This window comes from Pygocentrus nattereri, chromosome 18 (assembly GCF_015220715.1).
Source record: "Pygocentrus nattereri isolate fPygNat1 chromosome 18, fPygNat1.pri, whole genome shotgun sequence".
Classification (NCBI taxonomy): domain Eukaryota; kingdom Metazoa; phylum Chordata; class Actinopteri; order Characiformes; family Serrasalmidae; genus Pygocentrus; species Pygocentrus nattereri.
In genome coordinates, this window is record NC_051228.1 from 34,889,503 (window position 1) to 34,914,383 (window position 24,881).

General features: G+C 42.3%; 1 protein-coding gene across 1 annotated transcript in view; it reads right to left on the reverse strand.

Annotated features, from left to right (window-relative positions):
- The window catches only part of LOC108423798, a 51,626-nt gene that overhangs the window by 18,587 nt on the left and 8,158 nt on the right, over positions 1-24,881 (reverse strand). Inside the window, exons 3-7 of the mRNA XM_017691380.2 lie at positions 22,814-23,235; positions 10,285-13,435; positions 10,144-10,188; positions 8,422-8,540; positions 3,305-3,455 (exon numbers count right to left, since the gene is read on the reverse strand). Of these exons, the coding sequence (XP_017546869.2) occupies positions 3,305-3,455; positions 8,422-8,540; positions 10,144-10,188; positions 10,285-13,435; positions 22,814-23,235 (3,888 nt within the window). The remainder of the gene's footprint in view (positions 1-3,304; positions 3,456-8,421; positions 8,541-10,143; positions 10,189-10,284; positions 13,436-22,813; positions 23,236-24,881) is intronic.

Consider the following 24,881-nt stretch of genomic DNA (forward strand, 5'->3'; position numbering starts at 1 on the left):
CACATCAATGACTGCAAAAACAGCAGCTTAACAAGTATACCTAATATTAAGCCAATGCAATGCCCTTTTATCGTTCGGGATAATCAGATCCATGCAAACAATATTATTCACTACACAATGAAGGGAAACAAGTATTTACGGATGCTTGTTTGTTATTCAATATGCTTCCAGGGTACATATCCACTTCTAATTTACACACATAACATAATGTCTTCAGCATTCATGCATATAAATAGGGAAAAAAGGTATGTACTCATAAGCATAAACAAAGACTAAAAAGCTAAATTGATAAGTATACAGACACTACAGATAATTAACTCTGCTGCAAAGCCGCTGTTAGCAATTAGAGTTCCAGAGGAATCTACGGTAAGAATTAATTAGCTTTCTGCAGCACTGTGGTTCATTTTTGGCCTGTTCTTCTTGGAAAACCATCTACAATTGCACAAGGTCAAGAGGATTCACAATTATTCAACACAATTATTCAACAGAATTAAAATGGGAAGAATGGCTAAGCCAGGTAAGCACCATCACCTTCTTTTTAGAAATCAGTCTAGAGTTTTTTTTGGCAGTTTGCTAGGGGGGGGGGCTCTGTCTTGTTGAAATGTCCATCTTCTCACCTTCCTAGGCCAAAGAGATTCTCCTCCATTCTCTTCTAATGTGTCCCGGTACATAGCTCTATTCTAAATCCATAGGCATTAATATAGAGCTGGTCTGCCCTTTGCAGCTACAACAGCTTCCACTCTTCTGGGAAGGTTTTCTACAAGAGTAGAACAAGAATTCTACACGAACTTCTGCCTATTTAAACCAAAAGAGCAATTGTGAGGTCAGGCACTGATGATGGGCGAGAGGGCTTGGCTCACAACCTCTGACCTACTTCATCCCAAAGGTGTTCAATGGGGTTGAGGTCAGGGTTCTGTATGGGTCAGTCAAACTCCAAACTTTCAATGGGCAGGGAACTGGCCCTGTGACTGGAAGGTTGCCGGTTCGATCCCCATTGCCGACAGTCCATGACTGAGGTGTCCCAATTGCTCCCCGAGCATCATGGATAGGGCTGCCCACCGCTCTGGGCAAGTGTGCTCACTGCCCCCTAGTGTGTGCGTCTGTGGTGTTTCACTTCATGGATGGGTTAAATGTGGAGGTGGAATTTCCCCGTTTGTGGGTTTAATAAAGTATCACTTAACTTACACAACCAGGCCTTTATGGACCCTGCTGTGTGCACTGGGCCTCAGTCATGCCAGAACAAAAAAGGGCCTTCCCCAAACTGCTCCCATAAAGATGGAAGGGTACAATTGTGCAAAATGTCATGGTCTTATGAAGCTTTAAGGTTCCCCTTCAATGGAATTAAGGGTTCTAGCCCAACCCCTGAAAAACAACCCCAAAGCATTATCCCTCCTCCACCAAACTTTACAGTTGGCACAGTTCAGTCAAGCAGGTAACGTTCTCCTAAGTTATTGAGTCAGCAGAGAGGTGGCAACTTTTATGCACTATGCGTCTCAGCACTCAGCGACCCCTCTCTATTACTTACTATTTGGTCTGACACATGGTGGCTGAGGTTCCTAAATGCTTCCATTTGTCAATAATATGACTTACACCTGATCGTACACACACACACAATATGGACAAAGGTTTTGGGGCACACATTTTAAATCACTGAATTCAGGTGTTTCAATCCGTTTAGATTTTTTTCTCTCCACTGCATTTACAAGTCTGGATATATAGACTGGATTCAACAACAAAAAAACAGAAGTGGATAAATACTTGTTTCCCCTCACTGAATTTCGAGAAACGTTTCACTTATTTAATAAATCGTACCAGCAAGGCTGTAGTGTGTACTTTATTTTTTTTATTCCAACCCTGTATAACTCCATCTAAATTCACCAAGTAGCTCTTCTCCTTAACCTAGTATCAAACTGACCACCCTGCAGGTGTTCCTTCAGAGACTTTGGCAATGATCCCCATAAACTCATTAAAATCTGCCCAAGAAGAGTTATGGCGAGTTATGATCACGGTGGCCAAACTAGAATGCTTCCAGCGTGTTACTGTGTTTTCTATTGCTGTATAAAATATGCACAAGGCTTCCTTAAATGTTAAATGTGCTATGATTTTTCTGAGTTAGTGCACAAGCCCGTTCAGCATGCAGTCCGGTAAGTGCTTATTTTAATTTTGTTCAGTCAGACGTCTCCGATTTATATTCCTATTCATGTGTTTACATGTTTAGAAATGTAGTTTGTGACACAAAATCACACTACAAATCACCACCTTTGTTAAATCATGTTCTTATATCAAGCATATGAAGTAAAAGCAACAGCACTGAATAAACCAAGTTAACAAAGAACAGTAAATGTAATACTTTTTATATCGGCCTTGAAAGATTAACAAAGATGGGATCCTAATTGGTGATATCAGAAACGGATGTCCTCCGTGAGCAAATCTGAAGTGAAATACTTCATGCCACTATTACTGGCAGGTTATTTAGCATTCAACCTTTCTCAAACTTTTTTTTTTGCAATACACTGATTTCCTATGTATATATTTCAGAGCTGACTGCCTTAGGATATTTCTGAGGCATGTTGAGTCCCACTAGTCTTAGTAGACAGGTTTCATACATTAGCGCAAATTCACACCACTGCAAGCAATTGTACACAGAGGCGAAATAAAGCATCACCACTGTTCTGATCACAAGCATTGTGCAAGCTCAAGCAGGGCATCTGCTCTGTCCCCATTTTTCATTGTGCTGTATTATGTAGCTGAGCTCACCAGTCCAAAAAGGAGCATTTTGCTTTGTTCAGTACTTATATGGTGTGATATCAGTTTGCACAGCAAGTGAAGCACTGTCTATAGATCCAGGGGAACAGTCTGCTGTTTAATGCCTTAAATCTTTCTTCTGTTCACAGGTCACATGAGGAGAACTCACAATTTAGCAGTGGTTACAGTGAGAGTATACGGAAGCTCACCTCCTCCACACCCACTCCCATTACCCTAAATACTGACTAGTTTCTTTTTTGGTTACTTTAATATTTTATCAGCCTTTCAACACGACATGGTGAAATTGCAATACAACTTGTTGGACGCATCAGATGACCATCCACTTATGCTACTGATGTGAATTTGCACTCAAAGGTCAATTAAAAGGTACTTCTCTAGAGTCCAATAACAGTATTCATTATAATATGAAGGCCAAAGATGGAGAGAGTGAAGAAAAGAGCAGGAATAAGAAAGTAACACATCCCTATAAAGGAATTTAATGGTTTTACACATGCTGAGACTAGAAAAGGGCAATTAAGAGCAGGTTGGACAAAGATACCTTCACAGCTCTCCTGATGGAGCCTATAGACAGTGACGTCGGAGCAGAGAGTCTGTCACTTTCTGTGGTCCCTCCTCTGGTCTGGACAGTCTGTCCCTCCTCTAGCACGATGCAGGAACCCCTGTATCCCGGTTCCACATACAGCAGCCAGCTGTGACACACACACAGAGTCTGTACCTCCATTACCCATTAACACACACACAACCTCATACTCCCCATAACTGTACACAAATGACTCCAAGGACGTTGCCATAGGGACTCGGCCCCTCCTTTTTTTCCTGTTGCTATAGCTAACACCCCTCAGCTAGCTGCCATTGTCAGACCTGTGAGACGGACAAGTTAGTTTAAAAGGAAGAAATGCTACAGTGGTGCACAAAGGAGGAAAAATACCCTCTGTTCTCTGTTTCTCTCTCAGTCCATTAGGCATTACTGCCATGACCATTTTCACTAACACTAATATACACATATTATATATATATTTTTTTACACACACATATATATATATATATATATATATATATATATATATGTGTGTGTGTGTGTGTGTGTGTGTGTGTGTGTTAAACGACAACTTTTATCAGCATTCAGAGATTCATGCAGAGCAGATTTCAATTGTGAACAGATAATACAGTTTAAAATGATGAAAGATCAAAAATCTCTCTTGCTCTCTCTGAAATGATAAGCTGCTTAGTCACAGGCTGTTAAAGTCCACAGAGCTGCAGGTGGCTGAGAAACAAAATATCAGCACTCTGTTGCCTGTAGGGTTCACTCTCTCTCACACACATACACACACATCCCACCTACTACAGGGCTTTTTATTTCGGCTTTTGGACAGCAGGACTAAGTAAACCTGGGAGTGTTACTCGGCAAACTATCATGGACCGAAGAAGGATAATCATACACGAGAGGCTCAATAAAGCTGCAGTTTCAAGGATGTTTCTGAATCATAGCAATTGTCCTGTCACATTAATAATCCATCAAAAGCAATGCTGACTGCTTTGAAGCAGCAGTAGTCAGCCCATCGATCCAGACAGAAGGACTTGAGCGGAAAGGCTACCGGAATGCTCTGTAACACACTCGCTTTCTCAGCTTGAGCAGTGGCACGATCAATATCCGGAATCAAAACTCACCTGGAAATAAAATTTCAAAGAAACTCCGCAGAGTGTCAGCAATCTTCTATCAAGTTACATGCTGAAGCTCATGTCTACTCGAAAACAGCCGGTTTAACAGAGGCTCATCTCTTCTGAAAGAATGGACTTCACAGACCGGGGATTCAGGAGTACTGGTGATAAAATTCAATATCAAGAACTTTTCATTGCCAGGAAATCACAATTTATGTAAGCATTAATAAAGTCAAGGAACCCATGCTCTGTGAATACTGGCGCTAGAATGACTTTCCAAAGTACCACAAGTACCACAAACCAGAGATTTTTGTTTTATTCTTCAGATCTTAATATGACACCATAGGGAACCTTACACAGCACTGTAGGCATTACCCAGACAGAAAACAGAAAGAAGAAGCATGATTAGTCCTTGTGAAAAAAAAAAGAAAAAAAAAAGCATGACTGAAATTTTCTGTTTCTCTAATTCTATAACGCAGCAAAAGCAGGTCAGTGCATGACCAGATATATTAAAAAACATTCAGCATAGCAATTTACAGAGGGATAATTTATCCAGGGGAACAGTCTGCTGTTTAATGCCTTAAATCTTTCTTCTGTTCACAGAACTAACAATTTAGCAGTGGTTACAGTGAGAGTATACAGAAGCTTACCCCCTCCACACCCACTCCCATTACCCTAAATACTGACTAGTTTCTTTTTTGGTTACTTTAAAATTTTATCAGCCTTTCAACACGACATGGGGAAATTACAACAATACAGTTTGCTGGATGCATCAGATGACCGTTAATAAAGTCAAGGAAACCACGCTTTGTGAATACTGGCACTCTGTGCTCATAGAATGACTTATGTTTAGTCCTTGTGAACTTAAAAAAAGAGACTGTTACAAGATCCAAATTTTGGTTGAAATGTTCTGTTTCTCTGTGCTAATTCTATAACACAGCAAAAGCAGGTCAGTGCATGACCATACATTCATAAACATTCAGCGTAGTAATTCTGGCAGTTGTCTTTATAATAAAAGGGGAAGAACACTACTACCAACGACCAACTACTACCAAGAACTGTAAAGGTTTGATTTGTATCTGTATTTGAAGTTGTATTTGGCATTTGACCAACACAGCAACATCACATCCTTGGCAAAATTATCAATATTAGTTTAAAAAAAAATAAAGTATTATGTGGGGGCAGTCGTGGGCTGCAGGTTAGGGAACTGGCCCTGTGACTGGAAGGTTGCCGGTTCGATCCCCATTGTCAACAGTCCATGACTGAGGTGTCCTTGAGCAAGACACCTAACCCCCAATTGCTCCCCGGGCACCATGGATAGGGCTGCCCACTGCTCCAGGCAAGTGTGCTCACTGCCCCCTAGTGTGTGTGTGTATTTACTAGTGTGTATGTGGTGTTTCACTTCACGGATGGGTTAAATGCGGAGGTGGAATTTCCCCGTTTGTGGGATTAAAAAAGTATAACTTAACTTAAAATTAGAAAAAAAAGAAAAATAAAAGGTAGTTTGTGATTTTATTTCTGGAATAATAACTCTGACAATATGATATAAATAACATTCAGAAGTCCATCCCAGCTGTCATTGGGCAGAAGGAAGGATACACCCTGAACAGGCCACCAGTCTGTTGCAGCATCAAATCTATACAAACTTCAACCAATATCCTGGCATTTGTGGTACAATTACATCAGTAGCTTTCAATACCACTAAAACTAAAAATCTGTATCGTTGATTGACAACACTACTTGTATACATATTACAGACAACACTCAGCCCAACACTAGTGCCGAAAAGTTTATTTACCGTAGAAGATACACTAGCAGCCCACAAACTTCTTCAGCAACGTGACTGCGTTCTGCTTCAGCAGTAACTCTAGCAGTGTTTACATGTGCGTGTGTGTTGGTACACGTGTGTTTGTGTGCATATGTTATAATGGAGGGCTGCTGCTCACGAGGCCGGGCCCTGGCTTGCTTTGTGCCCTGTACTGGGATGCTGGCAGGGGTAAATAATGCAGCGTGATGGGCTTGGGGGAAAAGCAGCAGAGGCAAACTGAAGGTAAGCATCCATTAGTGAGGAGCCATTGCATAAGCTCTTAGAGTGGCACACTCATACGAGCACCTCCATGGAGGAGCAGCATGTACAACAAGCTGAAGAGAATGGTAGCCTTCTCATCTATTAGACACAAGATGAACCACTGGGAGGCAAACACACACACACACACACACACACACACACACACACACACACACACACACACTCTAAGAGTTTACATACTGTGTCTCTCAGCCCACAGCAGCATGATATGATTATGCAATTAGTACAAACGTAACAGTGTTTTAGTGCTTGGGTGCAGCACATCTAGAAGCTGGTCTTGTCATTTAACCAAAGAAACATTTTACATTTTTCAAAAATCACAAAATTAAGTCAAGTCTTCGGCTAAATTAACTACAAAAAGTGCTTCACCAAGAGTCCTTTCTTTGGTTTTCTTTGGAAACAAAGAAACAACCTAGAATGTTCATTTTTTAAAATAAAATGACAAATTAAAACATACAGACTGGCAGCAGCTACAAGCTGCAAAAAGAACAGAGCAAGCGAAGCTTAAAATGTAGATTTACTGCACGCAGACAGCCTGATGGCAGTGCTGCAGCTATCCGAGGTGATTTAGGGAGCAGAGAGAGAACCACAGAGAGATGAACATCTCTATGAGCCAAGTTCATACTTAAGCTAAATTCAGATCTTTTCATTCTTTAGTCCGTCAAGGTCACAATTGGTAATTCGATGAAACGCAGAGCCACCCATATGAAGTAGCAATGTAGCAATCTCAACGGCCATGACTGTAATGCAAATGCAGGAAAGAACACAAGAGACTACATACAGAACAGTCATCATAGGCCTTACGTTCTCTTAAGCATGTGCAAGCCCACAAAAGCATTGTCTGCTTTATGTTTTTTTTAGAATGTTTTTTTTTAAAAAAGACTGTCGATGTTGAGCCCAAATGTGAGAGTGTAAACACGAGTGCAAATTCCGTGTAAATTCCAGGCTTCTACAAGTGCCTGAAAACTAGGGATGTTTGGGAAGTTTAACAGCTTAAATGCACAGTCTTACAACATCCTAGTAGGACTGAGATATGTTTTTGCGATCATAATAGGAGTGTTTGCCGCTGTGCGGCTGAGTTTAAAAAAAAAAAAAAAAAGTCAGACTCAAAGCTATCAAGTAGTCTAATTCATAAGCGGTTTTTCTGCTGTTACCAGTTGGACAATTGGATCACGGCGGCTGCTAAACTGAAATTTTACAGATCAAATATAGCACAGCATTAACAACAAGCAGCTTTTTTTGTTTAGTTTGTTTTTACTAGCAGCACCACACTTTTGGTAGTAGATCATTTTTAAAAGGGCAAGTGACAGAGCTTTCTGTCTGCACATATTAAATGACAGTCGGCCAGCACAGCTGACTGACAGTTACGACTCTTTTGTGGCTTAGGAAAAAAGAGACAGAAACAAGCAAACAAAGCATGAAAACCATCTAAGGCTTATTATACAGTAACTACAAAGACTACACTGCGAACTGGCTGAGTTATTCCTAAGCTATAGAAGAGTGTAATAAACGCCAGCAGGCCCTCCCTGACCATTTTAGGGTTTAAATAATGTGAATATAATCCATTTTGTTAATTATTATTACTGCCACTCTTGAGGTATTTAAAACAATCGTTTGCTCAAATATAACACAGGCCAGTTTTTAATCATATCATACTTCAAGTTAAATTATAACCAAAAGATGTAGAAATTTTATCACAATATGGAATTTCATTGGTTTAAGTCATCTCCTTACTGAAATCTTAAGACGCAGAGTAAGAAAGAGAGTCCTAAACCCCAGCTCAAGCACCCCGAAGCAGTCCGCCCACCTCGCCTAGATTTATGCACACTCAATCCAAACACCCTCAGGCTCAGAAGACTAAATCTGTGAAGAGTGGCATTAACAACAGGCTCAATTAATATCCTTACCATCCTCTCCGGGCCTGAACCAAAGCTTCCTGTAGGAAGAGAACAAGGCTGGCATCCTCCACATCTCCACAGACATCCCTCCTGTTCCCGCTCAGCACCGTGCCCTCATAGATGTGCAACTGCGTCATTAGGGACAGCCATGAGAGATCCATCATTTAGTAGACAGTCATTAGAAATCCATCATTAGGAAACAGTGGGATACTATCTACTTACTTTGTATGAATATAAAATATATTGAATAAACTGAAAGCACAAAAAGAACAGCAGACATGTTAAATGTTGTTCTCTTCTTTAATTTGTGCATAATTGAGATGTAAACAAACTCATTGAGAGTGGTATGAAGTGAACTAGAGCACTGTAAAGAAACCTCCTGACTTCTTTACAATGGCTGTAAAAGGAATCAGGGGTCCCTATCAGCTGCTATCAGTTTATATATGCATATATATGCATATAATATATATATTACACATACACATGTATATGCATATATAAATTAGCAAAATAGTGAGAAATCTGAAAAAAGTTATTTCTTTCACACCCGTCACTTGTCATGTATAGGCTGAGCCTAATCCTGGCATCAGTCCTGCTATAAAACTACATCAACCCAGTGTCTTATGGGCTGGCTAGGTGTCTGGTACCTGCATGCAATCGAATAAACTTCACTTCTCCAGACATACGGCTGGTCCCCTGGTTAAGGTTTGGATTCTTCACATTTTAGACTAAAACCTCTCTCAGGCACGATGCGTCATGTCATGTGAGGTAGCATTAAACTCAGACATCTAGTTCCAATCGGCACTCAGTATGTTTCTCTAAAAGGGCACATTTAACTTCAAATATAAATACATTTTCTCCTTTAATATTTGGGTGCACAGAGTAAATAAAAGTTTAGGTAAGATGCTTGCAGGTATTTTGGGGGAATAGTGTAAGGTGCAGGTTTAAAGCCAACACCTCAGTTATCCTACTAAAAATATGCTGAGACAACAAAGCCTGAAGCTTAGCGTCTGAATGTTGTCATTAACAGTTGAGATATGGTATCTTACACACCCTGTCATTAAGGCCTCAGAGTCCTTTAACTCACACACTTCATGCTACAGCTCAGACTTACTCTTAACATTAAATGTGATGTGAAGTGTAACAAAACACATTCAAATACATGCTAATAAAGCTAATGTGAAATTTTGACCAAGTATGTAAAGCAAGGCAGTTCTAGTAAAATAAGATCTCTGTTCAGTGTATTGCGAGAAACTGTGCCACAGAGAGAGACAGTTATACCCTGGAGGCAAAATTTGCATTTAGACAGGCAGAGAAATGTATAATGACTGACTGCTGCTGTCAGTTAGCCACTGTAAGTCGCACTGATGGCTGCTGGTCTTGCGTTGATGAGACAGGACAGCAATTAATAACCAGTTATGTAACTGAGATGGGATTAAATCTGTGACAAGATGACAAGGCTTTGCAGAGATTAAGCCCTTTGATAGAGAGAGGACTCTGTGCCCTATATCCTGCAGCTGAAATGCTGCAATTCTTATTAAGGAATGTGATGTCCAGTTACAAGACATGTCACTAAAGGAGAGATTAGAGCAACAGACTTCAGCATCATACATCAGCAATTCGAATGGGAGAGAGAGGAGGGAGACATAAAAAGACAAGAAAAAAAAAATATGACACAGCAAGGGAAAAAGTTTAAAAGAGAGAAAATGGGGAATGTCAGTGAGCTCTTACCAAAGTAGGACGTGGACAGACTTTTCCAAAAGATCCCGTCTCGGTCTGTGGAACCACATAGCACGTAAATGTATAAAACATCTAAACTTACAACTACATGACGTCTAATCAATGCAAAGTGCATTTCATTAAAATGCTTACCAGAGTAGTGGTTATTGGCCGTCCTTCCTTGTAACATAGAGCACTTTCAGTCCCTTGTTTCTCTGTATCGAGCGATGGCATAATACTAGATTTCAAATACTGATAGAATGGCGTGTTAGCAGTCTTTATGACATTATTAGCATTATTCAGAGTGGTTGTGTGATGCTTTGACTCCGAGTCTCCATCCTGTACTCCACTGGTTGTTCTCTGGTCTTGAATGAAGCTGGGAGAAGCACATTCTTCTGTTGTGGGTTCAGATTCATCACTGTAAAGTCTTTTTCCTGTGAGCTGCTGCTGAAGCAGAAAGCTTGACTCTTCGTCTGTTGTACCATTGTCATCGTCGCAGCGTTCCCAGAGTGGCCTGAGAAAGCGTTGAGGGTGTTCCGGCTCCTCCACCCTCTCCTCAGAATCCTCTGAGCCACTGAAGGCTGAAGACTGCAGCCTCTCGCTGACTGACTGCAACAGGGAGAGGACCGAGGAGGCCTGCTGCTCCACACTGCGCTGTTCCTCCTCTGTTGCCGGGGGCACATGCAGTGCGTCCTCCCGTGAGGTGTCTTCTCGCCCACTGTCCTCTTCAAATATAGGTGAGAGGGAGAAAGGGTAGGCTTTGGCCCGCCGTGTGCTGGGACTCAACATTGGCCCAGTGTCGTTCACAAACACCGTATCTAACTCTTCTTCTTCACTGATGATGGTGAAGCCTCGAGGGCCCTGGTGCAAGTCCGCAGCTTGGGGTCGAGAAGAGGTGCCAGGAATGTCCAGGTGGGCTCTAACAGAGACAGGGAGGGATGCTAGTCTGCCTGATGACTGATGACTAGGCCCTGCAGGCTCATGGTCCTGGCTTTGGTCATCACAAATAACCACTTTCACAGCACTGCAGCTAGACGTGAAATCATACGAGCTGTCTAAATTAACCGATTGGGTCAATCCTGGACCAGAAGCCGTTTCTCCTATCTCCATCTCAGCAGATGGCCCATCCTCAATCACAGTTGCTAAATATGTTTTAACCAGAGCAAAGCTTAGCTCCTTGTCACTTGTACAGTTGGACAGTCCCTGAGTATGCCCACTCTGACCCAATTCAGCCTCACTGTTGACAGGGTGAGCGGCTGTGGTTTCATCAGCCGCATGGCTTTGTCTGACTGGCTTTGTCTGACTGTCCTCTTTTTCAGAGAAGTCTCTGATTTCAAAGACTTGAGAAAGCTGTTTTGAATCCAAGTTCTGCATTCCACTTGGAGATAAACCTTTGCTAATACTCTGCACCTGGTTCTTGTCAACATTATTAATGACTAGAGACGCATCACCCGAGTCCAAATTCAATGCATGACCATGATTATTGCTTTCTGTATTGGCTTTGGCTGGATTATTGGGTCCTGTATCGTCGTTCTCTCTCTGTGTAACACACACATGTACTCCAAGCTCCTCTACAGCACACCGCACCTCCCCTTTGTTTATCCCAGATAAAGATTCAGATATGGCAGTCTGTGCAGATGTGAAATTTGTTTTATGACTAACATTGTTATCGCCAAGATTATATTGGAATAATTGTTCATTGTTTGCCACAGTTCCACCAGGTCCTTCCTTCACTTCTAGGTTCATAGGAAGTAGTAAAGTGCTATGCACAGAGGTCTGCCCGCTATTTTGACAAATAGGACTCCCCACCATATAGAGCTCCCTTTCCTCCGTGCAACAGCCAATGCCTGGTTTCTCTCTGAACTCTGGGTCTGTGCAGCGTGTACTGATTGTCCCGCTAGACAAACTGATGTCAGCGCTCATGGCCATGCTCCGAATGTCCGTGTCCGAGCCAGCGATAGACTCATACCCTGAGGAGGGAGTGGACCTGCTACCATCAATCTGCACTCGGCCACCCAGTGTGTCATCTGAGAGGTTCAACTGGGGATTCCCATCAGCCTGAACAGTCGAACGCTCTAGGAAAATCTGCTCCAAGCTAGCTGATCCACCCACACTGTCCCTTGCTCCCATAAGCATGAGAGTCTCTGCACCCTCATTAAGCTCATCACTCAAGGGAGTCTCGCTTCCTCGCTCAGACCCATCAATCCTCTCCAGAGCAGCCAGAGCATTTTTCAGAATATCATCTACCATCTTCCTGGACTCCAGCTGCAGCATCTCCTCAGCTAAACCTGACTGCTCCTCAGCCAGCCCCAGCTGTGTGGCTCCCTCCTCCAAGACAAGCTCATCCTTCCAGGCAGTATGTTCTGAAATCTCTGCCTTAGATGACCCAAAGGCTTGGTTGTCCTCAGGGTCTTGTCCATCTACTCTTGAGCCTGACAGCTGGCTTTCCTGGAAGCAATTAGAAGCAAAGTCTGAACCAGTAACACAAGTATGTGAGTTGGAGGCAGTGTTAATGTCAGTTAAGACTGTGTTTGTGGCAGTGGCAGCATCTGACAGTTGAGTGTGGGGGGCCTCCAGTGCTTGAGCTGTCAGAGGACTCCTCAGAGCATCAACAGAGCGAAACACTGACTGTGCCTGAGTCTCTTGGTCTGATACAATCCCCAGAGGAGCAAGCTCAGACACAGAAGCCTCCAGCTCATCAACGTGTGTTTCACTGCCTGTCTCCACCTCTAAACAAACAGCCAACCTACTGGGGTCACTTTCACCAGGAGAAGAGGTGCCAGTGGCCAATGCCGGGTCAGATTCTAAGCCTGCAGGCTGTGTTCTGGCCACTGGGTGTGTCTGTAAGGCACTTTGGCTCAAAGCACTGTCTGTTCCCTCTGCCTCCACTGGAATGTGCGTACTGGAAAGTGTGTTGGAGGAACGCGGTGCAAAATGGCTCTGATAATCAGGCCTGACAATGTCTGTAGATGAAGAGGTTTCAGTGTAGGGTTGCACTGCTTGGCTCTCTGTGGAAACAGCTACACAAGGGCTGCCTGGACTTGCTGCATGCTGCTGAGACTCTTCATCTTCTGAAGCAGACAAGCCCGCACTGGTCCTACGCTGCACCTCCTCTCCCTCAGAGATGGGTGAATGAAGTCGCACTTCCTGCTTCCTCCTCATCTTCCTGATCTCCCTGAGGCCACGGTACGTCACATGCGTCACCACTGGAGGGCACGCTAGAGCACGGCGCCGCTCCTGCTCCTCATCTGAAGATGGACTCTCTACTGGACCCTCTCCATCCTCTTCAGCCTCCTCCTGCAGCCTATGGATGAGACATGACAGAAGAAAGTTCTGACTCATCAAGCTTGTGACTGACAATTGGAATCATACAATCTAGTTAAAAAGCTGCAATCACTGGGTTGTAGTTACAGTTTCTTTTTAAGTTAAATTATACTTTTTTAATCCCACAAACGGGGAAATTCCACCTCCACATTTAACCCATCCGTGAAGTGAAACACCACATATTCACTAGTGAACACACACTCTATGGGGCAGTAAGCACACTTGCCCGGAGCAGTGGGCAGCCCTATCCACGGCGCCCGGGGAGCAGCTGGGGGTTAGGTGTCTTGCTCAAAAACACCTCAGTCATGGACTGTCGGCACTGGGGATCAAACCGGCAACCTTCCGGTCACAGAGCCAGTTCCCCAACCTGTAGCCCACGACTGCCCCAATTAGCCTATTGATAATGCTGTAGACTTCTCCTACTTTATGAGAAGACCTCAAAGCACCTGACAAAGGATTTTTAAAGAAGCAAGATGAGCACAGTCCAAAGGTTGCACATGAACGAGGCAAAAACAGTGACCGAAAGTGATTTCTAAACATCTTTTGAAATGTCATCTTCAGACACATGGCTTGCATGGCTTTTCCCTGAAAGGTACAGGATATCTTGTATAAGATATAATCTTTAATTGCCAGGTGATTAACTGACATTTTAGGTCATATATATTAAATGTACCATGTAAATCAACTCTACAGACAAACTGTCCCAAAAACAATGTCTGAAAACACTTTGTTGAGTAAAAAAACTATAGGATACAGAAGTGGCTAAGAGAGCAGTGAGTTCTACAACTCAGTCCAACGTGGCTAGTGACCACACACACATGCACTAAGTGCTGCTTTTAAGAGCAGGCTCTCCTCTGTATGGCCAACAACCACTGTGTAAAAGCACCTACTTGAACAGCAGTTCACGAACGTTTTTCATTAAACATTCAAAACTAGATGCTACACAAAACCTCGCTCTTCCCAGGAGGTACCGTGCTGATGTACTCAGCATGCCACTTTACCTCATACCCCCTGGAACATCACATAACCTCACAGGCTTAAAACAGGCTTAACGGTTATTTTTTAGAATTCATCAAACTGAGTGAGGTTACTGTTCTCTATTTGGATAATCAATCATACAGGCCAAGCAGGAAATAAAGCACTTCCTCAACATACTTAAACCTATGATTCCCAATGCTGGACCTGAAGGCACACTGGCCTGCACATTTTAGTGTTTTCCTAGCTTTAACACACCCACAACCAAGGGGTGATTAAGGAGCTGATTAGTTGGATCATGTGAGCTAAAGGCAGGGAAACTGCTAAACCGTGCAGAGCAATATGCCTCCATGACCAGGGTTGAGAAACACTAGCTTAAACACATATATTCCTACCAACATCCATGCCTCGATTGCCGGGTGAATGGTTCACCTGCATTTGGTACACCAGCTTCTGCCTTCATCCTCTGGGGAGAGCAGGCTGTCATTTCACTCCCGAGGATCACATAACTACAAAGGCGAACCCTAACCAATGAGCAGACACTGGAGCATATCACCAGCACACAAACATCTTCCCTCCTTTCCTGGAAACAAATAGTTTCTAACTATTTAATTCCAAAGTGAGAGCTGTTTTCAAACATCATCACAGAACTTCTTGACTAACTCATTTATTTAGCAAGTCCATATTTTACTAATCCTTTATGAGCCGACCTCAAAGTATCAGACAAAGGATTTGTGATAAAGCAAGATGTGCACAATCCAAAGGCTGCACAGGAACGAGGCAGTAACAGTGACAAAGTGATATCTAAACATCTTTTGAAATCTCATCTTCAGACATGTATGACACATGGCTTATGGTTTTTCCCTGAAAGGTAGAAAACTGAAGTCACCTCAAAATCTAAACAGTGTAACAACTCATGCTAAAAATACATAGCATTTCATACGGGAGAGGGAAATTGTGTGTGTGTGTGTGTGTGTGTGCGCGCGTGTGTGTCATGAACAGAGCTGGCAAACTGTCACTCTTCAGACTATTCCTAGCAAGCAGCGCAGCGCAGCTTTCTCGGCTGGGTCTAAAGCCCATCCTCCACAGACATGTCTAAACAAATGAACTGTAGACTCCTCTTCTCTCATGTTCCAGGATTATACAGTTCCCTTTTAGGCTCAATCTATAATTGTTCTCTTGGCAACAAAGAATAAGCTTTAATAATCAGCAAGCTACATTCTTTTTCTGTCTCTGGCCCTGAACCTGATGAGCTATAAGCAGAAACTGAGAACGGCCGAGTGCAGCTCTATTTCGAAAGCAGTGCTGTTTTCTCAGCATAGCTCTTCTCTCATTCCTGCCGTCGAGCCCAGACTTTTCTAATCCCTGCAGCTGAACTTACTGCACGTTGCCCCCCTGCCTCCATGGGGATACGGACCATTACATACATTTACCCTCATCACCATACCGTGAGTCATCATTACTCAGAGAGAGAGAGAAAGAAAGAAAGAAAGAAAGAAAGAAAGAAAGAAAGAAAGAAAGAAAGAAAGAAAGAGAGAGAGAGAGAGAGAGAGAGAGAGAGAGAGAGAGAAAGAAAGAAAGAAAGAAAGAAAGAAAGAAAGAAAGAAAGAAAGAGAGAGAGAGAGAGAGAGAGAGAGAGAGAGAGAGAGAGAGAGAGAGAGAAAGAAAGAAAGAAAGAAAGAAAGAAAGAAAGAAAGAAAGAAAGAAAGAAAGAGAGAGAAAGAAAGAAAGAAAGAAAGAAAGAAAGAAAGAAAGAAAGAAAGAGAGAGAGAGAGAGAGAGAGAGAGAGAGAGAGAGAGAGAGAGAGAAAGAAAGAAAGAAAGAAAGAAAGAAAGAAAGAAAGAAAGAAAGAAAGAAAGAAAGAAAGAAAGAAAGAAAGAAAGAAAGAAAGAGAGAGAGAGAGAGAGAGAGAGAGAGAGAGAGAAAGAAAGAAAGAAAGAAAGAAAGAAAGAAAGAAAGAAAGAAAGAAAGAAAGAAAGAAAGAGAGAGAGAGAGAGAGAGAGAGAGAGAGAGAGAGAGAGAGAGAGAGAGAGAGAGAAAGAAAGAAAGAAAGAAAGAAAGAAAGAAAGAAAGAAAGAAAGAAAGAAAGAAAGAAAGAGAGAGAGAGAGAGAGAGAGAGAGAGAGAGAGAGAGAGAGAGAGAGAGAGAGAGAGAGAGAGAGAGAGAGAGAGAGAGAGAGAGAGAGAGAGAGAGAGACTTTGTACAACTGTCCAAACACAGTACAGAAGCAGCCCATCTAGGTTGCTCTTCTCACGTTACCAAACATACAAACAGACTTTTTAAAAGGGGCAAATCCTGCATACTTGCATCCTATTTTTTCCACCATTTATATGGTTTTAATAATCATTTTTACATGACTTTTTTTCAGGTCTCTTTTAAAATCAAACAGGCTTTTTTTTTTATTACTGTGTCTTTAAAGAATGATATGCAAATGACCTCTATTCTGATTTACTGCCCGTTACTGTGCCTCATTCAAAAAGTCATCTGGGTTGAAACACTCCTTCTACCTTCAACGTGAATGGGCGAGGCTAAACTGACATAGGCTAAATAGGCAGATATACGTATGTGTTGGTTTTATAACATGACAAACACAAATTCAAAACAGGCTATTTTGGCAGCTTAGCTCCCATATATGAACAGTATGGTCTAAGAGGTGAATGATGAGTTGTTAAACTTTTTAATGTTATCATAAAATTCTTATGTTTTTTTTAAAAATTAAGATTTGGGTATCCTGCATGATGTTGGTCTCTACAGCACGTACTCTATCACTTTTACACTCTGATAAATATGCTGTTCTGTCAGGCTTGACTGTGCAGGTATTGTTATGGATATGACCCTCCTTTGGAGCGGACTGTCTGCTATGCTCTGTCTCTGGCTCTTTAATGGAGCCTGGCTCTGCACTCAGGAGCACTCAGAAAGTAGTAATCCTATCTCTGTAATTTTACCCCAGATTACTTTTTGCTGGTGCAATCAAATCACATTATTTTCTACTCTTATGCTCTTGCAGCAGCACACACATTTGACATCCTGTAAAATCAGCAACTCAGTTAATCAGGCTGGAAATCTCAAGCCTCCTGGTCCATCTATGCCTCTTTGACTGAGTGGGTACAGTAAGTCAGGTTTCTGTAGTTAATTGCAGCGCTATGAATAGAAACTCTGTTTGGCCTAGTTGTACAACGGTGCAGAAAGCAGCCTCACCTACACTTTCTAAGTGTTTCTGTCTCGCTGTCTTTCTTTCTTAAGACTCAAGGCCTTTTCTTTTCTCTCTGCTTCTAGTCACTATGCACCCATTGTCCAGGTCCAAGTGCTTGCGTACATGCACACACGCAGCAGCTCACCTTGTGAAATCTCTATGCATCGTGAAGTTTCCAGCACTCAATTCACTTCAGTTCTGCCGTAGTCGCTCGGGAACAGAGTCAAGGATGAACATTTTCTTGACATGTACTTTCCATTCGACACATTACAAAACCTGTGCAAAAGTATTCTCTATTTTTAATATCTTTAAAGGACATCATGGCCAGAACTAACTTTCATTTAATCAGGCTTATGAAACACTTGAGATGAGTGGCAAGAACAAAAGCATGGCTAATAAAACTAGGGGTGTAACAATAGAACCGAACCCATTACATTTTCACAATACATCATACACAATACATCAGACATAACCTCCTTGTTTCTACACTCATTGTCCATTTGATCAGCTCCACTTACTGTATAGCTGCACTTTGTAGTGCTACAGTTACAGACTGTAGACCATCTGATTCCCTGATACTTTGTTAGCACCCTTGTACCCTGTTCTTCTGTGATTAGGCCCCCATGGACCCTCACAGAGCAGGTACTAATTGGATGGTGGGTCATTCTCAAGACTGCAGTAACACTGATGTGGTGGTGTGTTAGTGTGCGTTGTGCTGGTCTGAGTGAATCAGACACAGCAGTGCTGCAGTGACTATCAAAGACTATGAATACAATGATTTCTATTCAACATTTTACACACTGTGATGCATTAAATCCAACTAAACATCACTAATTATGCTCTCTAATTAGTAGTAATAGAAATGGTAATTAAAACTGATGTTTGTTCATTCACGCTCCTGCGCAGGCACGTTCAAACGGTCTGAGCGGCAGCAGAACAACAGTGAAAATATCAGCCACGTGGAACTATTTCACAGTTTCTATGAGGAACATCACTGCTTATAGCAAGTAAAAGCTGGGCCAACACTCACAAACTTCTCCGGTACAGGTTTGATACCACTACAAAACACGGCATGCTGTTCTAAACCCCGAATACATTAAAACAGCAGAAGCAAACAGGAAAGTTCCTCTTAGAGCGATAACACAGCCTTTAGCTACTGTTTTTGAAATGACTAAAAATTCACCAAAAATTGCATCAAAGAGCAAAAAATAACTAAAAGAAATATGGAATGCATTGATTTGGACAACCAACCGTTTTCTTTTGTCCAGGACATTGGATTTCATGGCATATACTGTAGACTATATACTGCAATAATTATATTAAGTTTATGTTAACTGTCTTTCTTTAATGCCAGCTTTTGGCCAGTTATTTACCACAATAACAATAAACACCGTCACAGTGCCCCCCAGGTGTAACCATACACAGATCACATATGACCCGTGTTGTTTTTTTGAGCCACAATTCAATACATTTTCAATACAGAGGAAACAATTATATTTCCAAAACCAGCTGCAGTGCCTGGTGAAAGCATAATTAGCAGACACATGTAATTTCCTTAGAAGACAAATAAATTGAAATACACAAAAAGTGTGCAATGAAGGGGAGCCTTATCTTAATTAATGGTTGCTCCTTTTAGGAATATCATGGAGTGTTGTTAAACAGAGCTCAGGAAACTTTTCCAATTTATAGAAGAATAATAACACTCTTCCAATTTTATGTGTCTGATAGCAAATGTATGAAACGCAGCATAAAATCTTACTGTATTGTAGCACCTCTGCTCTTTTAGCATTACTGTCAATGCTAGCATTTGATCATTACACAGGACATTCCTCGCAACTTCCACTCCTTCAGGGAATTTCTCGGTACAATCGTGCTTCTCTTCCACTCCCGCCCACCCTCTGTCCACCATCATCAGATTTGTTTTCTCTAACATCAGAGTGTTGCTTTTTCAACTCTTTCAAAAGAAAAATAACAGAACAATACTTCAGTGCATCATACATACTGGACGTTAAAAGGTTTTACTTCTCACATACTGACATTAAGGGTCTGAGCCCTGGCAACTTATACGCAAACAAGAGTGTGCTAAATAGAGTCCGAACCCTGTGGAGACCAGCACGCACCAGGAATGAGACACTCAGGAATATCTTTTATGTTAGTCAGCTGCATGTGAGGTTTACTCTTTTCAGCCAGTGATGCTTCATCAGAAACTGGATTTTAAACTGATAAATGCTGACCTTGAAGAGCTCTTCTGGTAACAGCTCAGACATACCAAAGCCTGAGGAAGTGCAGGCTGAATGGCAATGAAACACACTCAGGGGAAAAAACATCAGTGTTTTATTGAACAAGTTAAAACAATTTGAGAAAAAGCTCCACATAACGCACTTTAAGGTGAAACTGGAGCTTTTTACAGAAGGAAATCGGACAGAGAGTGAAAGCTTAAAGGTTGCAAACAGAAATGTGTCAGGTAAAATGGTGGCATCTTAAAGTTAACAGAATTTAAACCCTTTTTTCACAGTGTTTTATTATCATTGGAAGGCTGTGAATTTCTTTTCATTTTAAACACTTTTTTATAGTCTGTAATAAGCTTCAACAGTTCACCTGCAGAATTACCACAATTAACAGCATCAAATTCAAGCACAGAGCATTTAGTCTTAAACTGTAGCTTGCATATTCCCTGATGGTAGTATAATTACATTTATGGCATTTGGCAGACGCTCTTATCCAGATTTGATCATTTTACACAGGTAAGCGAAGTGTTAGGAGTCTTGCCCAAGGACTTTTACTGGTATAGCGTAGGCTGCTCGCCCAGGCAGGGATTGAACCCCAGTCTACAGCAACGAAGGTAGAGGTGTATCCCACTATACTGTACCAGCCACTAGCCACTAATTACCACACAATTACCAACATGGTTAGCTTATAATATTGCTTAATAATTTTTAACGATAGCTCTACTCTGTACAGACAGTATGTAACCCTTAACATCCAAGGACTCTCAGCATTTCAGTGGTTGGAAAACAGAATATTGCCAAACTGGCATATTGGCATCCTTCTCTGGGATAACCCTGGTCATTTTAAAGTAGATCTCATGTCCTGGACTTTTTGTTTTTACTGCATTTACCACAGTATTTTTTACATGATGGAAAATTTCTGCTATTATCTTACCCATTGGGGCCCCAAGTACGTATGTCTGTGATGTTCGTTAACAATCTGGTGCAATTTTTCTATTGTATACATTTTTGAGCTAACCAAAGATTTGAATGATTGTACAAAGGGAATGGTTCAATTAATGTGAAGCAATAAAAATAAATAAATTAAGCAGCGTGCCAGTCAATTTTCGCAATATTTGATGATATCTATTACCGGCCCAAAGCTACTTTGTAGTTTTCACTAAACTCTTCCCATGCAATGGTCTAAAGTAAAGCCACTTGGTTCTCAGCGTGTGGTTCTGTTTGTTTATGATGCAGCGGCTTCATGCTGAAATAAGACGATCAGCTCCGTCTAATCTAAGCGCATCATCCTGATCTTTATCTTGTCTCGTCTTCTTCTCTACCTTCTCTTCCTCTCCTCTTCCCCTCCTTCCTACTTGAGGGCGTAACGGAACCATGTGAGCCAACCGGCCTACTTTTGGTCTGTTTTGTTTATTTTCTCTGTGTCTGAGTGTGTGGTTCAGACTCTCTGTCTCTTCCATATGAAAGACAGCACTGTGGAAAGCCCATACCGCCAGGGCAATGACATCATCACCGCGCGCCAGGCCTCGGGGTGAGCGCAATCATACGATGCGGAGGCTGTGTCGAGACAGTGACCTTGTGATGTGTTTGCTTCATGCTCATTAAAGACCACACAGACACGCACACATGCATACACACAAACGCACGCATACAGGCTCACCCCAGGGGGCTAAAACTCGCAGTCCTGCCACCCTCCCTCTCCCACCGTCTCCAGCCGAGTGTGTGACACACCCAGCTCGCCTGAGCCCCCTTTGAAGTTGATCCCACACGCTCAAGAGACACAATGGCAACTTTTGTCTGGGAATTGAGATTCCATCATGCTTATTATTCCAGGATCAAACTTCTCATAAAGAAAGTCACTTTAAGTAAGTGCCTTTCACAGATCAGCTACTACCGCAGGGCTAGAGCGCTGATCAGACCACCGCTTCACCAGGACTAGGTCTGTGTTTACAAAGACCTGCGTAAACGTGCATTTCCTATATTTTAGTAAACGACGGCTTGTAGTTGATAGGAGTGTAACGATACACAAAATTCAAACTGATACAGTGGTGTCTCGATATAATACAATTTTTTGATACCTGAATATGTGCCTTGTGCTCATATGTTATTGTGCGCACAGCATACATGCATACGTTGACATTTGATGCAAAACGATGCACATATTTTAGAAGTCAATCAAATTTTGAGGTCAGATCCAAGCTCAAGATCTAATTTGATTTTTATATGTTTCATATGCTGAACATGCTAAAAGTGATTCTACCAAGCTCTACTTGTATACTACACAGATTCGCTTGGCTCAAAACACATAAAAGCTCTTCAACAGAATGCCTGCTGCACCACTCCCTAACAAAATAAAGCTCACAAACCACAACCCTTGCAGTTAAAAGCTGATTTATAAAAAAAATCACAGTGATTTAACCATGGGTGTGTGCATACTATAGGCTGCTCCCCTTTCTTGCCCACTTTAATGAAGAATGACTGTGGTTTCCATGAACAGTGATCCATGCGAGACCAAGCGGTGTTGACACGTGTGTTCATGTATTCAAATTCAATGTTTTTACACATGTTGAACTTTACACCCTTATTATTTGCATTACTGCATTTTGTCACATCAAAAACTAGCTTAAGCAAACAATGACCACAACTTTAGATTAGTTACTAAAACGTCTTAACAAAAATCTCAAAACAGAAGAACATACAGTGCTGGTAAGATGAATGGTAACCACTAAATAGTGCAGAATTATGTGCATGAACAATGGATAATTATACAGCTAGATAACAACTTATCACGCCCCAGGAGGCTGAGAGCGAAATGGGGCCAAGATCAAAAGAATATATATTCAAAGAAACTTACTGCCAGGATAGTTAAGGCGCAAGTTCCAGGAGTTGCATTCTTAGGTTTTCCCACCGCACACACATACACAGCTCTCACATCTAGGCAGGACAGCGTGAAACTACTCACTGTGCGTCTTGTATGTCTTGTTCAGGGTGCAATGTGGCTTTAACCTCTGGACCAGCCACAGACCGAGACAGCTCCAGAGGCTTCTGTGGCTGCTCTTCTCCCTCCACACTCGTCTGTGCCTCTCTCTCTCCTGTGGGCACTGTTTCGGGGTCAGTGTGCTGTGCGTCCTCTGCTCCCTGTACCTCTGACTCCGTGCCGGACTGACTCTGCCTGTCAGCTCCCCCAGGCTCAGCTCGACCAAACAGGAACAGGCTGCCCAGCCGTCTGAAGAAGCCGTCTACAGGAATCGCCGGAGATTGGGGCTCCGGGGCAGGAGGGGTGACGGGAGGAGGGTCGCGCTCCACATCGCCCTGCACACTACCCTCTGGATCACACACGCTGTCTGCCTCCACCAGCCTGTCCTGCTCCGAGTGCTCCAGTGCCTACATGCAGAGAAAGAGAGAGAGAGAGAGAGATGGAGAGAGAGGGCTCAGTCTGCTTAGATTTCTGAGGTGTGAGCCGGTAAAGTGAGTAGTGCTGATCACTAGAAGTACCTTGCTCTCTCCGTCTTCACCGTTTCAGCAGCCACTGCCCCTAAAATGCTAATGTGACTGAGACAGCAGCACGCTCCCCCTCCCCCTACCCTCCCCTAACCCCATCAGTCCAGCCCACCGCAATGTTAACTCTTTCACTACCATACAGTATATAACAGCTGATCCGGTACACACACACACACACACACACACACACACACACACACACACACACACACACACACACACACACACACAAAAATGTGTGTCTGATTGCTTGAGCTCCATTCAAAGCTGTTGTAAAATCCCTGATGTAGACATATTTGACTGCACACATGAAATGAATTGTGTATTAATGTGCCAAGTTATTAAAAACACTGAGCTGTTCACAGAATAATCTTTGACTTATGTTGCTTGGTAACCATAGCCTGCTGCTAAGCTACACTGCTGGATTACACGTGTGACTGTGATTTTAACTGTGAAATTACTGTAATACACAGCCTCTCATGCCTTATTGTTTTAAAAAAACAACATAATAACTAAAATATTAACATGACATCTGGGACAGTGCTGAACAGTTTTCTCACCTTCACATCCCAATAAACACAATGACATGGATTGAGAGCGCTTATCTGAAGCCACATCTGTCCAGCAGCACAAGACTAGGACCCACAGATCTGGGTTCACATACATAAAGCATCTCAGAGTACTAGGATTGACGAAGGATCTCCGTTTCTTCCAGTCTATATAATAGTAATGACAATAACACAAAGGAGGAAAATAACAACCTGAATCACAAGTATGCCCTTGTGAAGAAAGAAGAAAACCTACCTATGGTTATAAAAAAAAAACACATAAAAACATCTGCATGCCATGAGCAAGACAAAACATTGCTACTGCTACGTCTCGCGCCAACATAGGTCCTCCAGGAATTCACACAAGACACAAAAGGACTTTCCGAGCTGATGAGATTTGAAGATTAGTGTATTTAGGGCACCTCAGGCAGCTGTTCTCCTGTGAACACACACAATAGATCTACTACAGAGACCGGAACAAGTACCCTTTCAACCTCTCGCCCCTATTCAAACCAGCCAATAAATCTGACGCGGCAGCATAACATTAGTCATATTTACCAGCCATAAAAGTCCACAAGATGAAGCCCAGTGTGGGAAAAACAAGGAATCAGACTGAATGGAATTGTCTGATATAGTTCATTCTTGCTCATGTCTACATTTACATTTATGGCATTTGGCTGACGCTCATATCCAGAATGGCTTGGCGTTTGATCAGTTTACACAGGAAGGCCAAGGTAGTGTTAGGAGTCTTGCCCAAGGACTCTTATTGGTATAGTGTAGGGTGCTTGTCCAAGCAGGGGATTGAACCCCAGTCTACAGTGTAGAAGGCAGAGGTGTTAACCACTACACTAACCAGCCACTACACAACTGCTGAGCATCTCGACCAGAAGAATGCTATATGCTATAAATCAAATACAGGTAGTTCATGCTGTAAAACATGTGATACCCAAAACAGTCTATATAGTTCTATTTAACACAGCA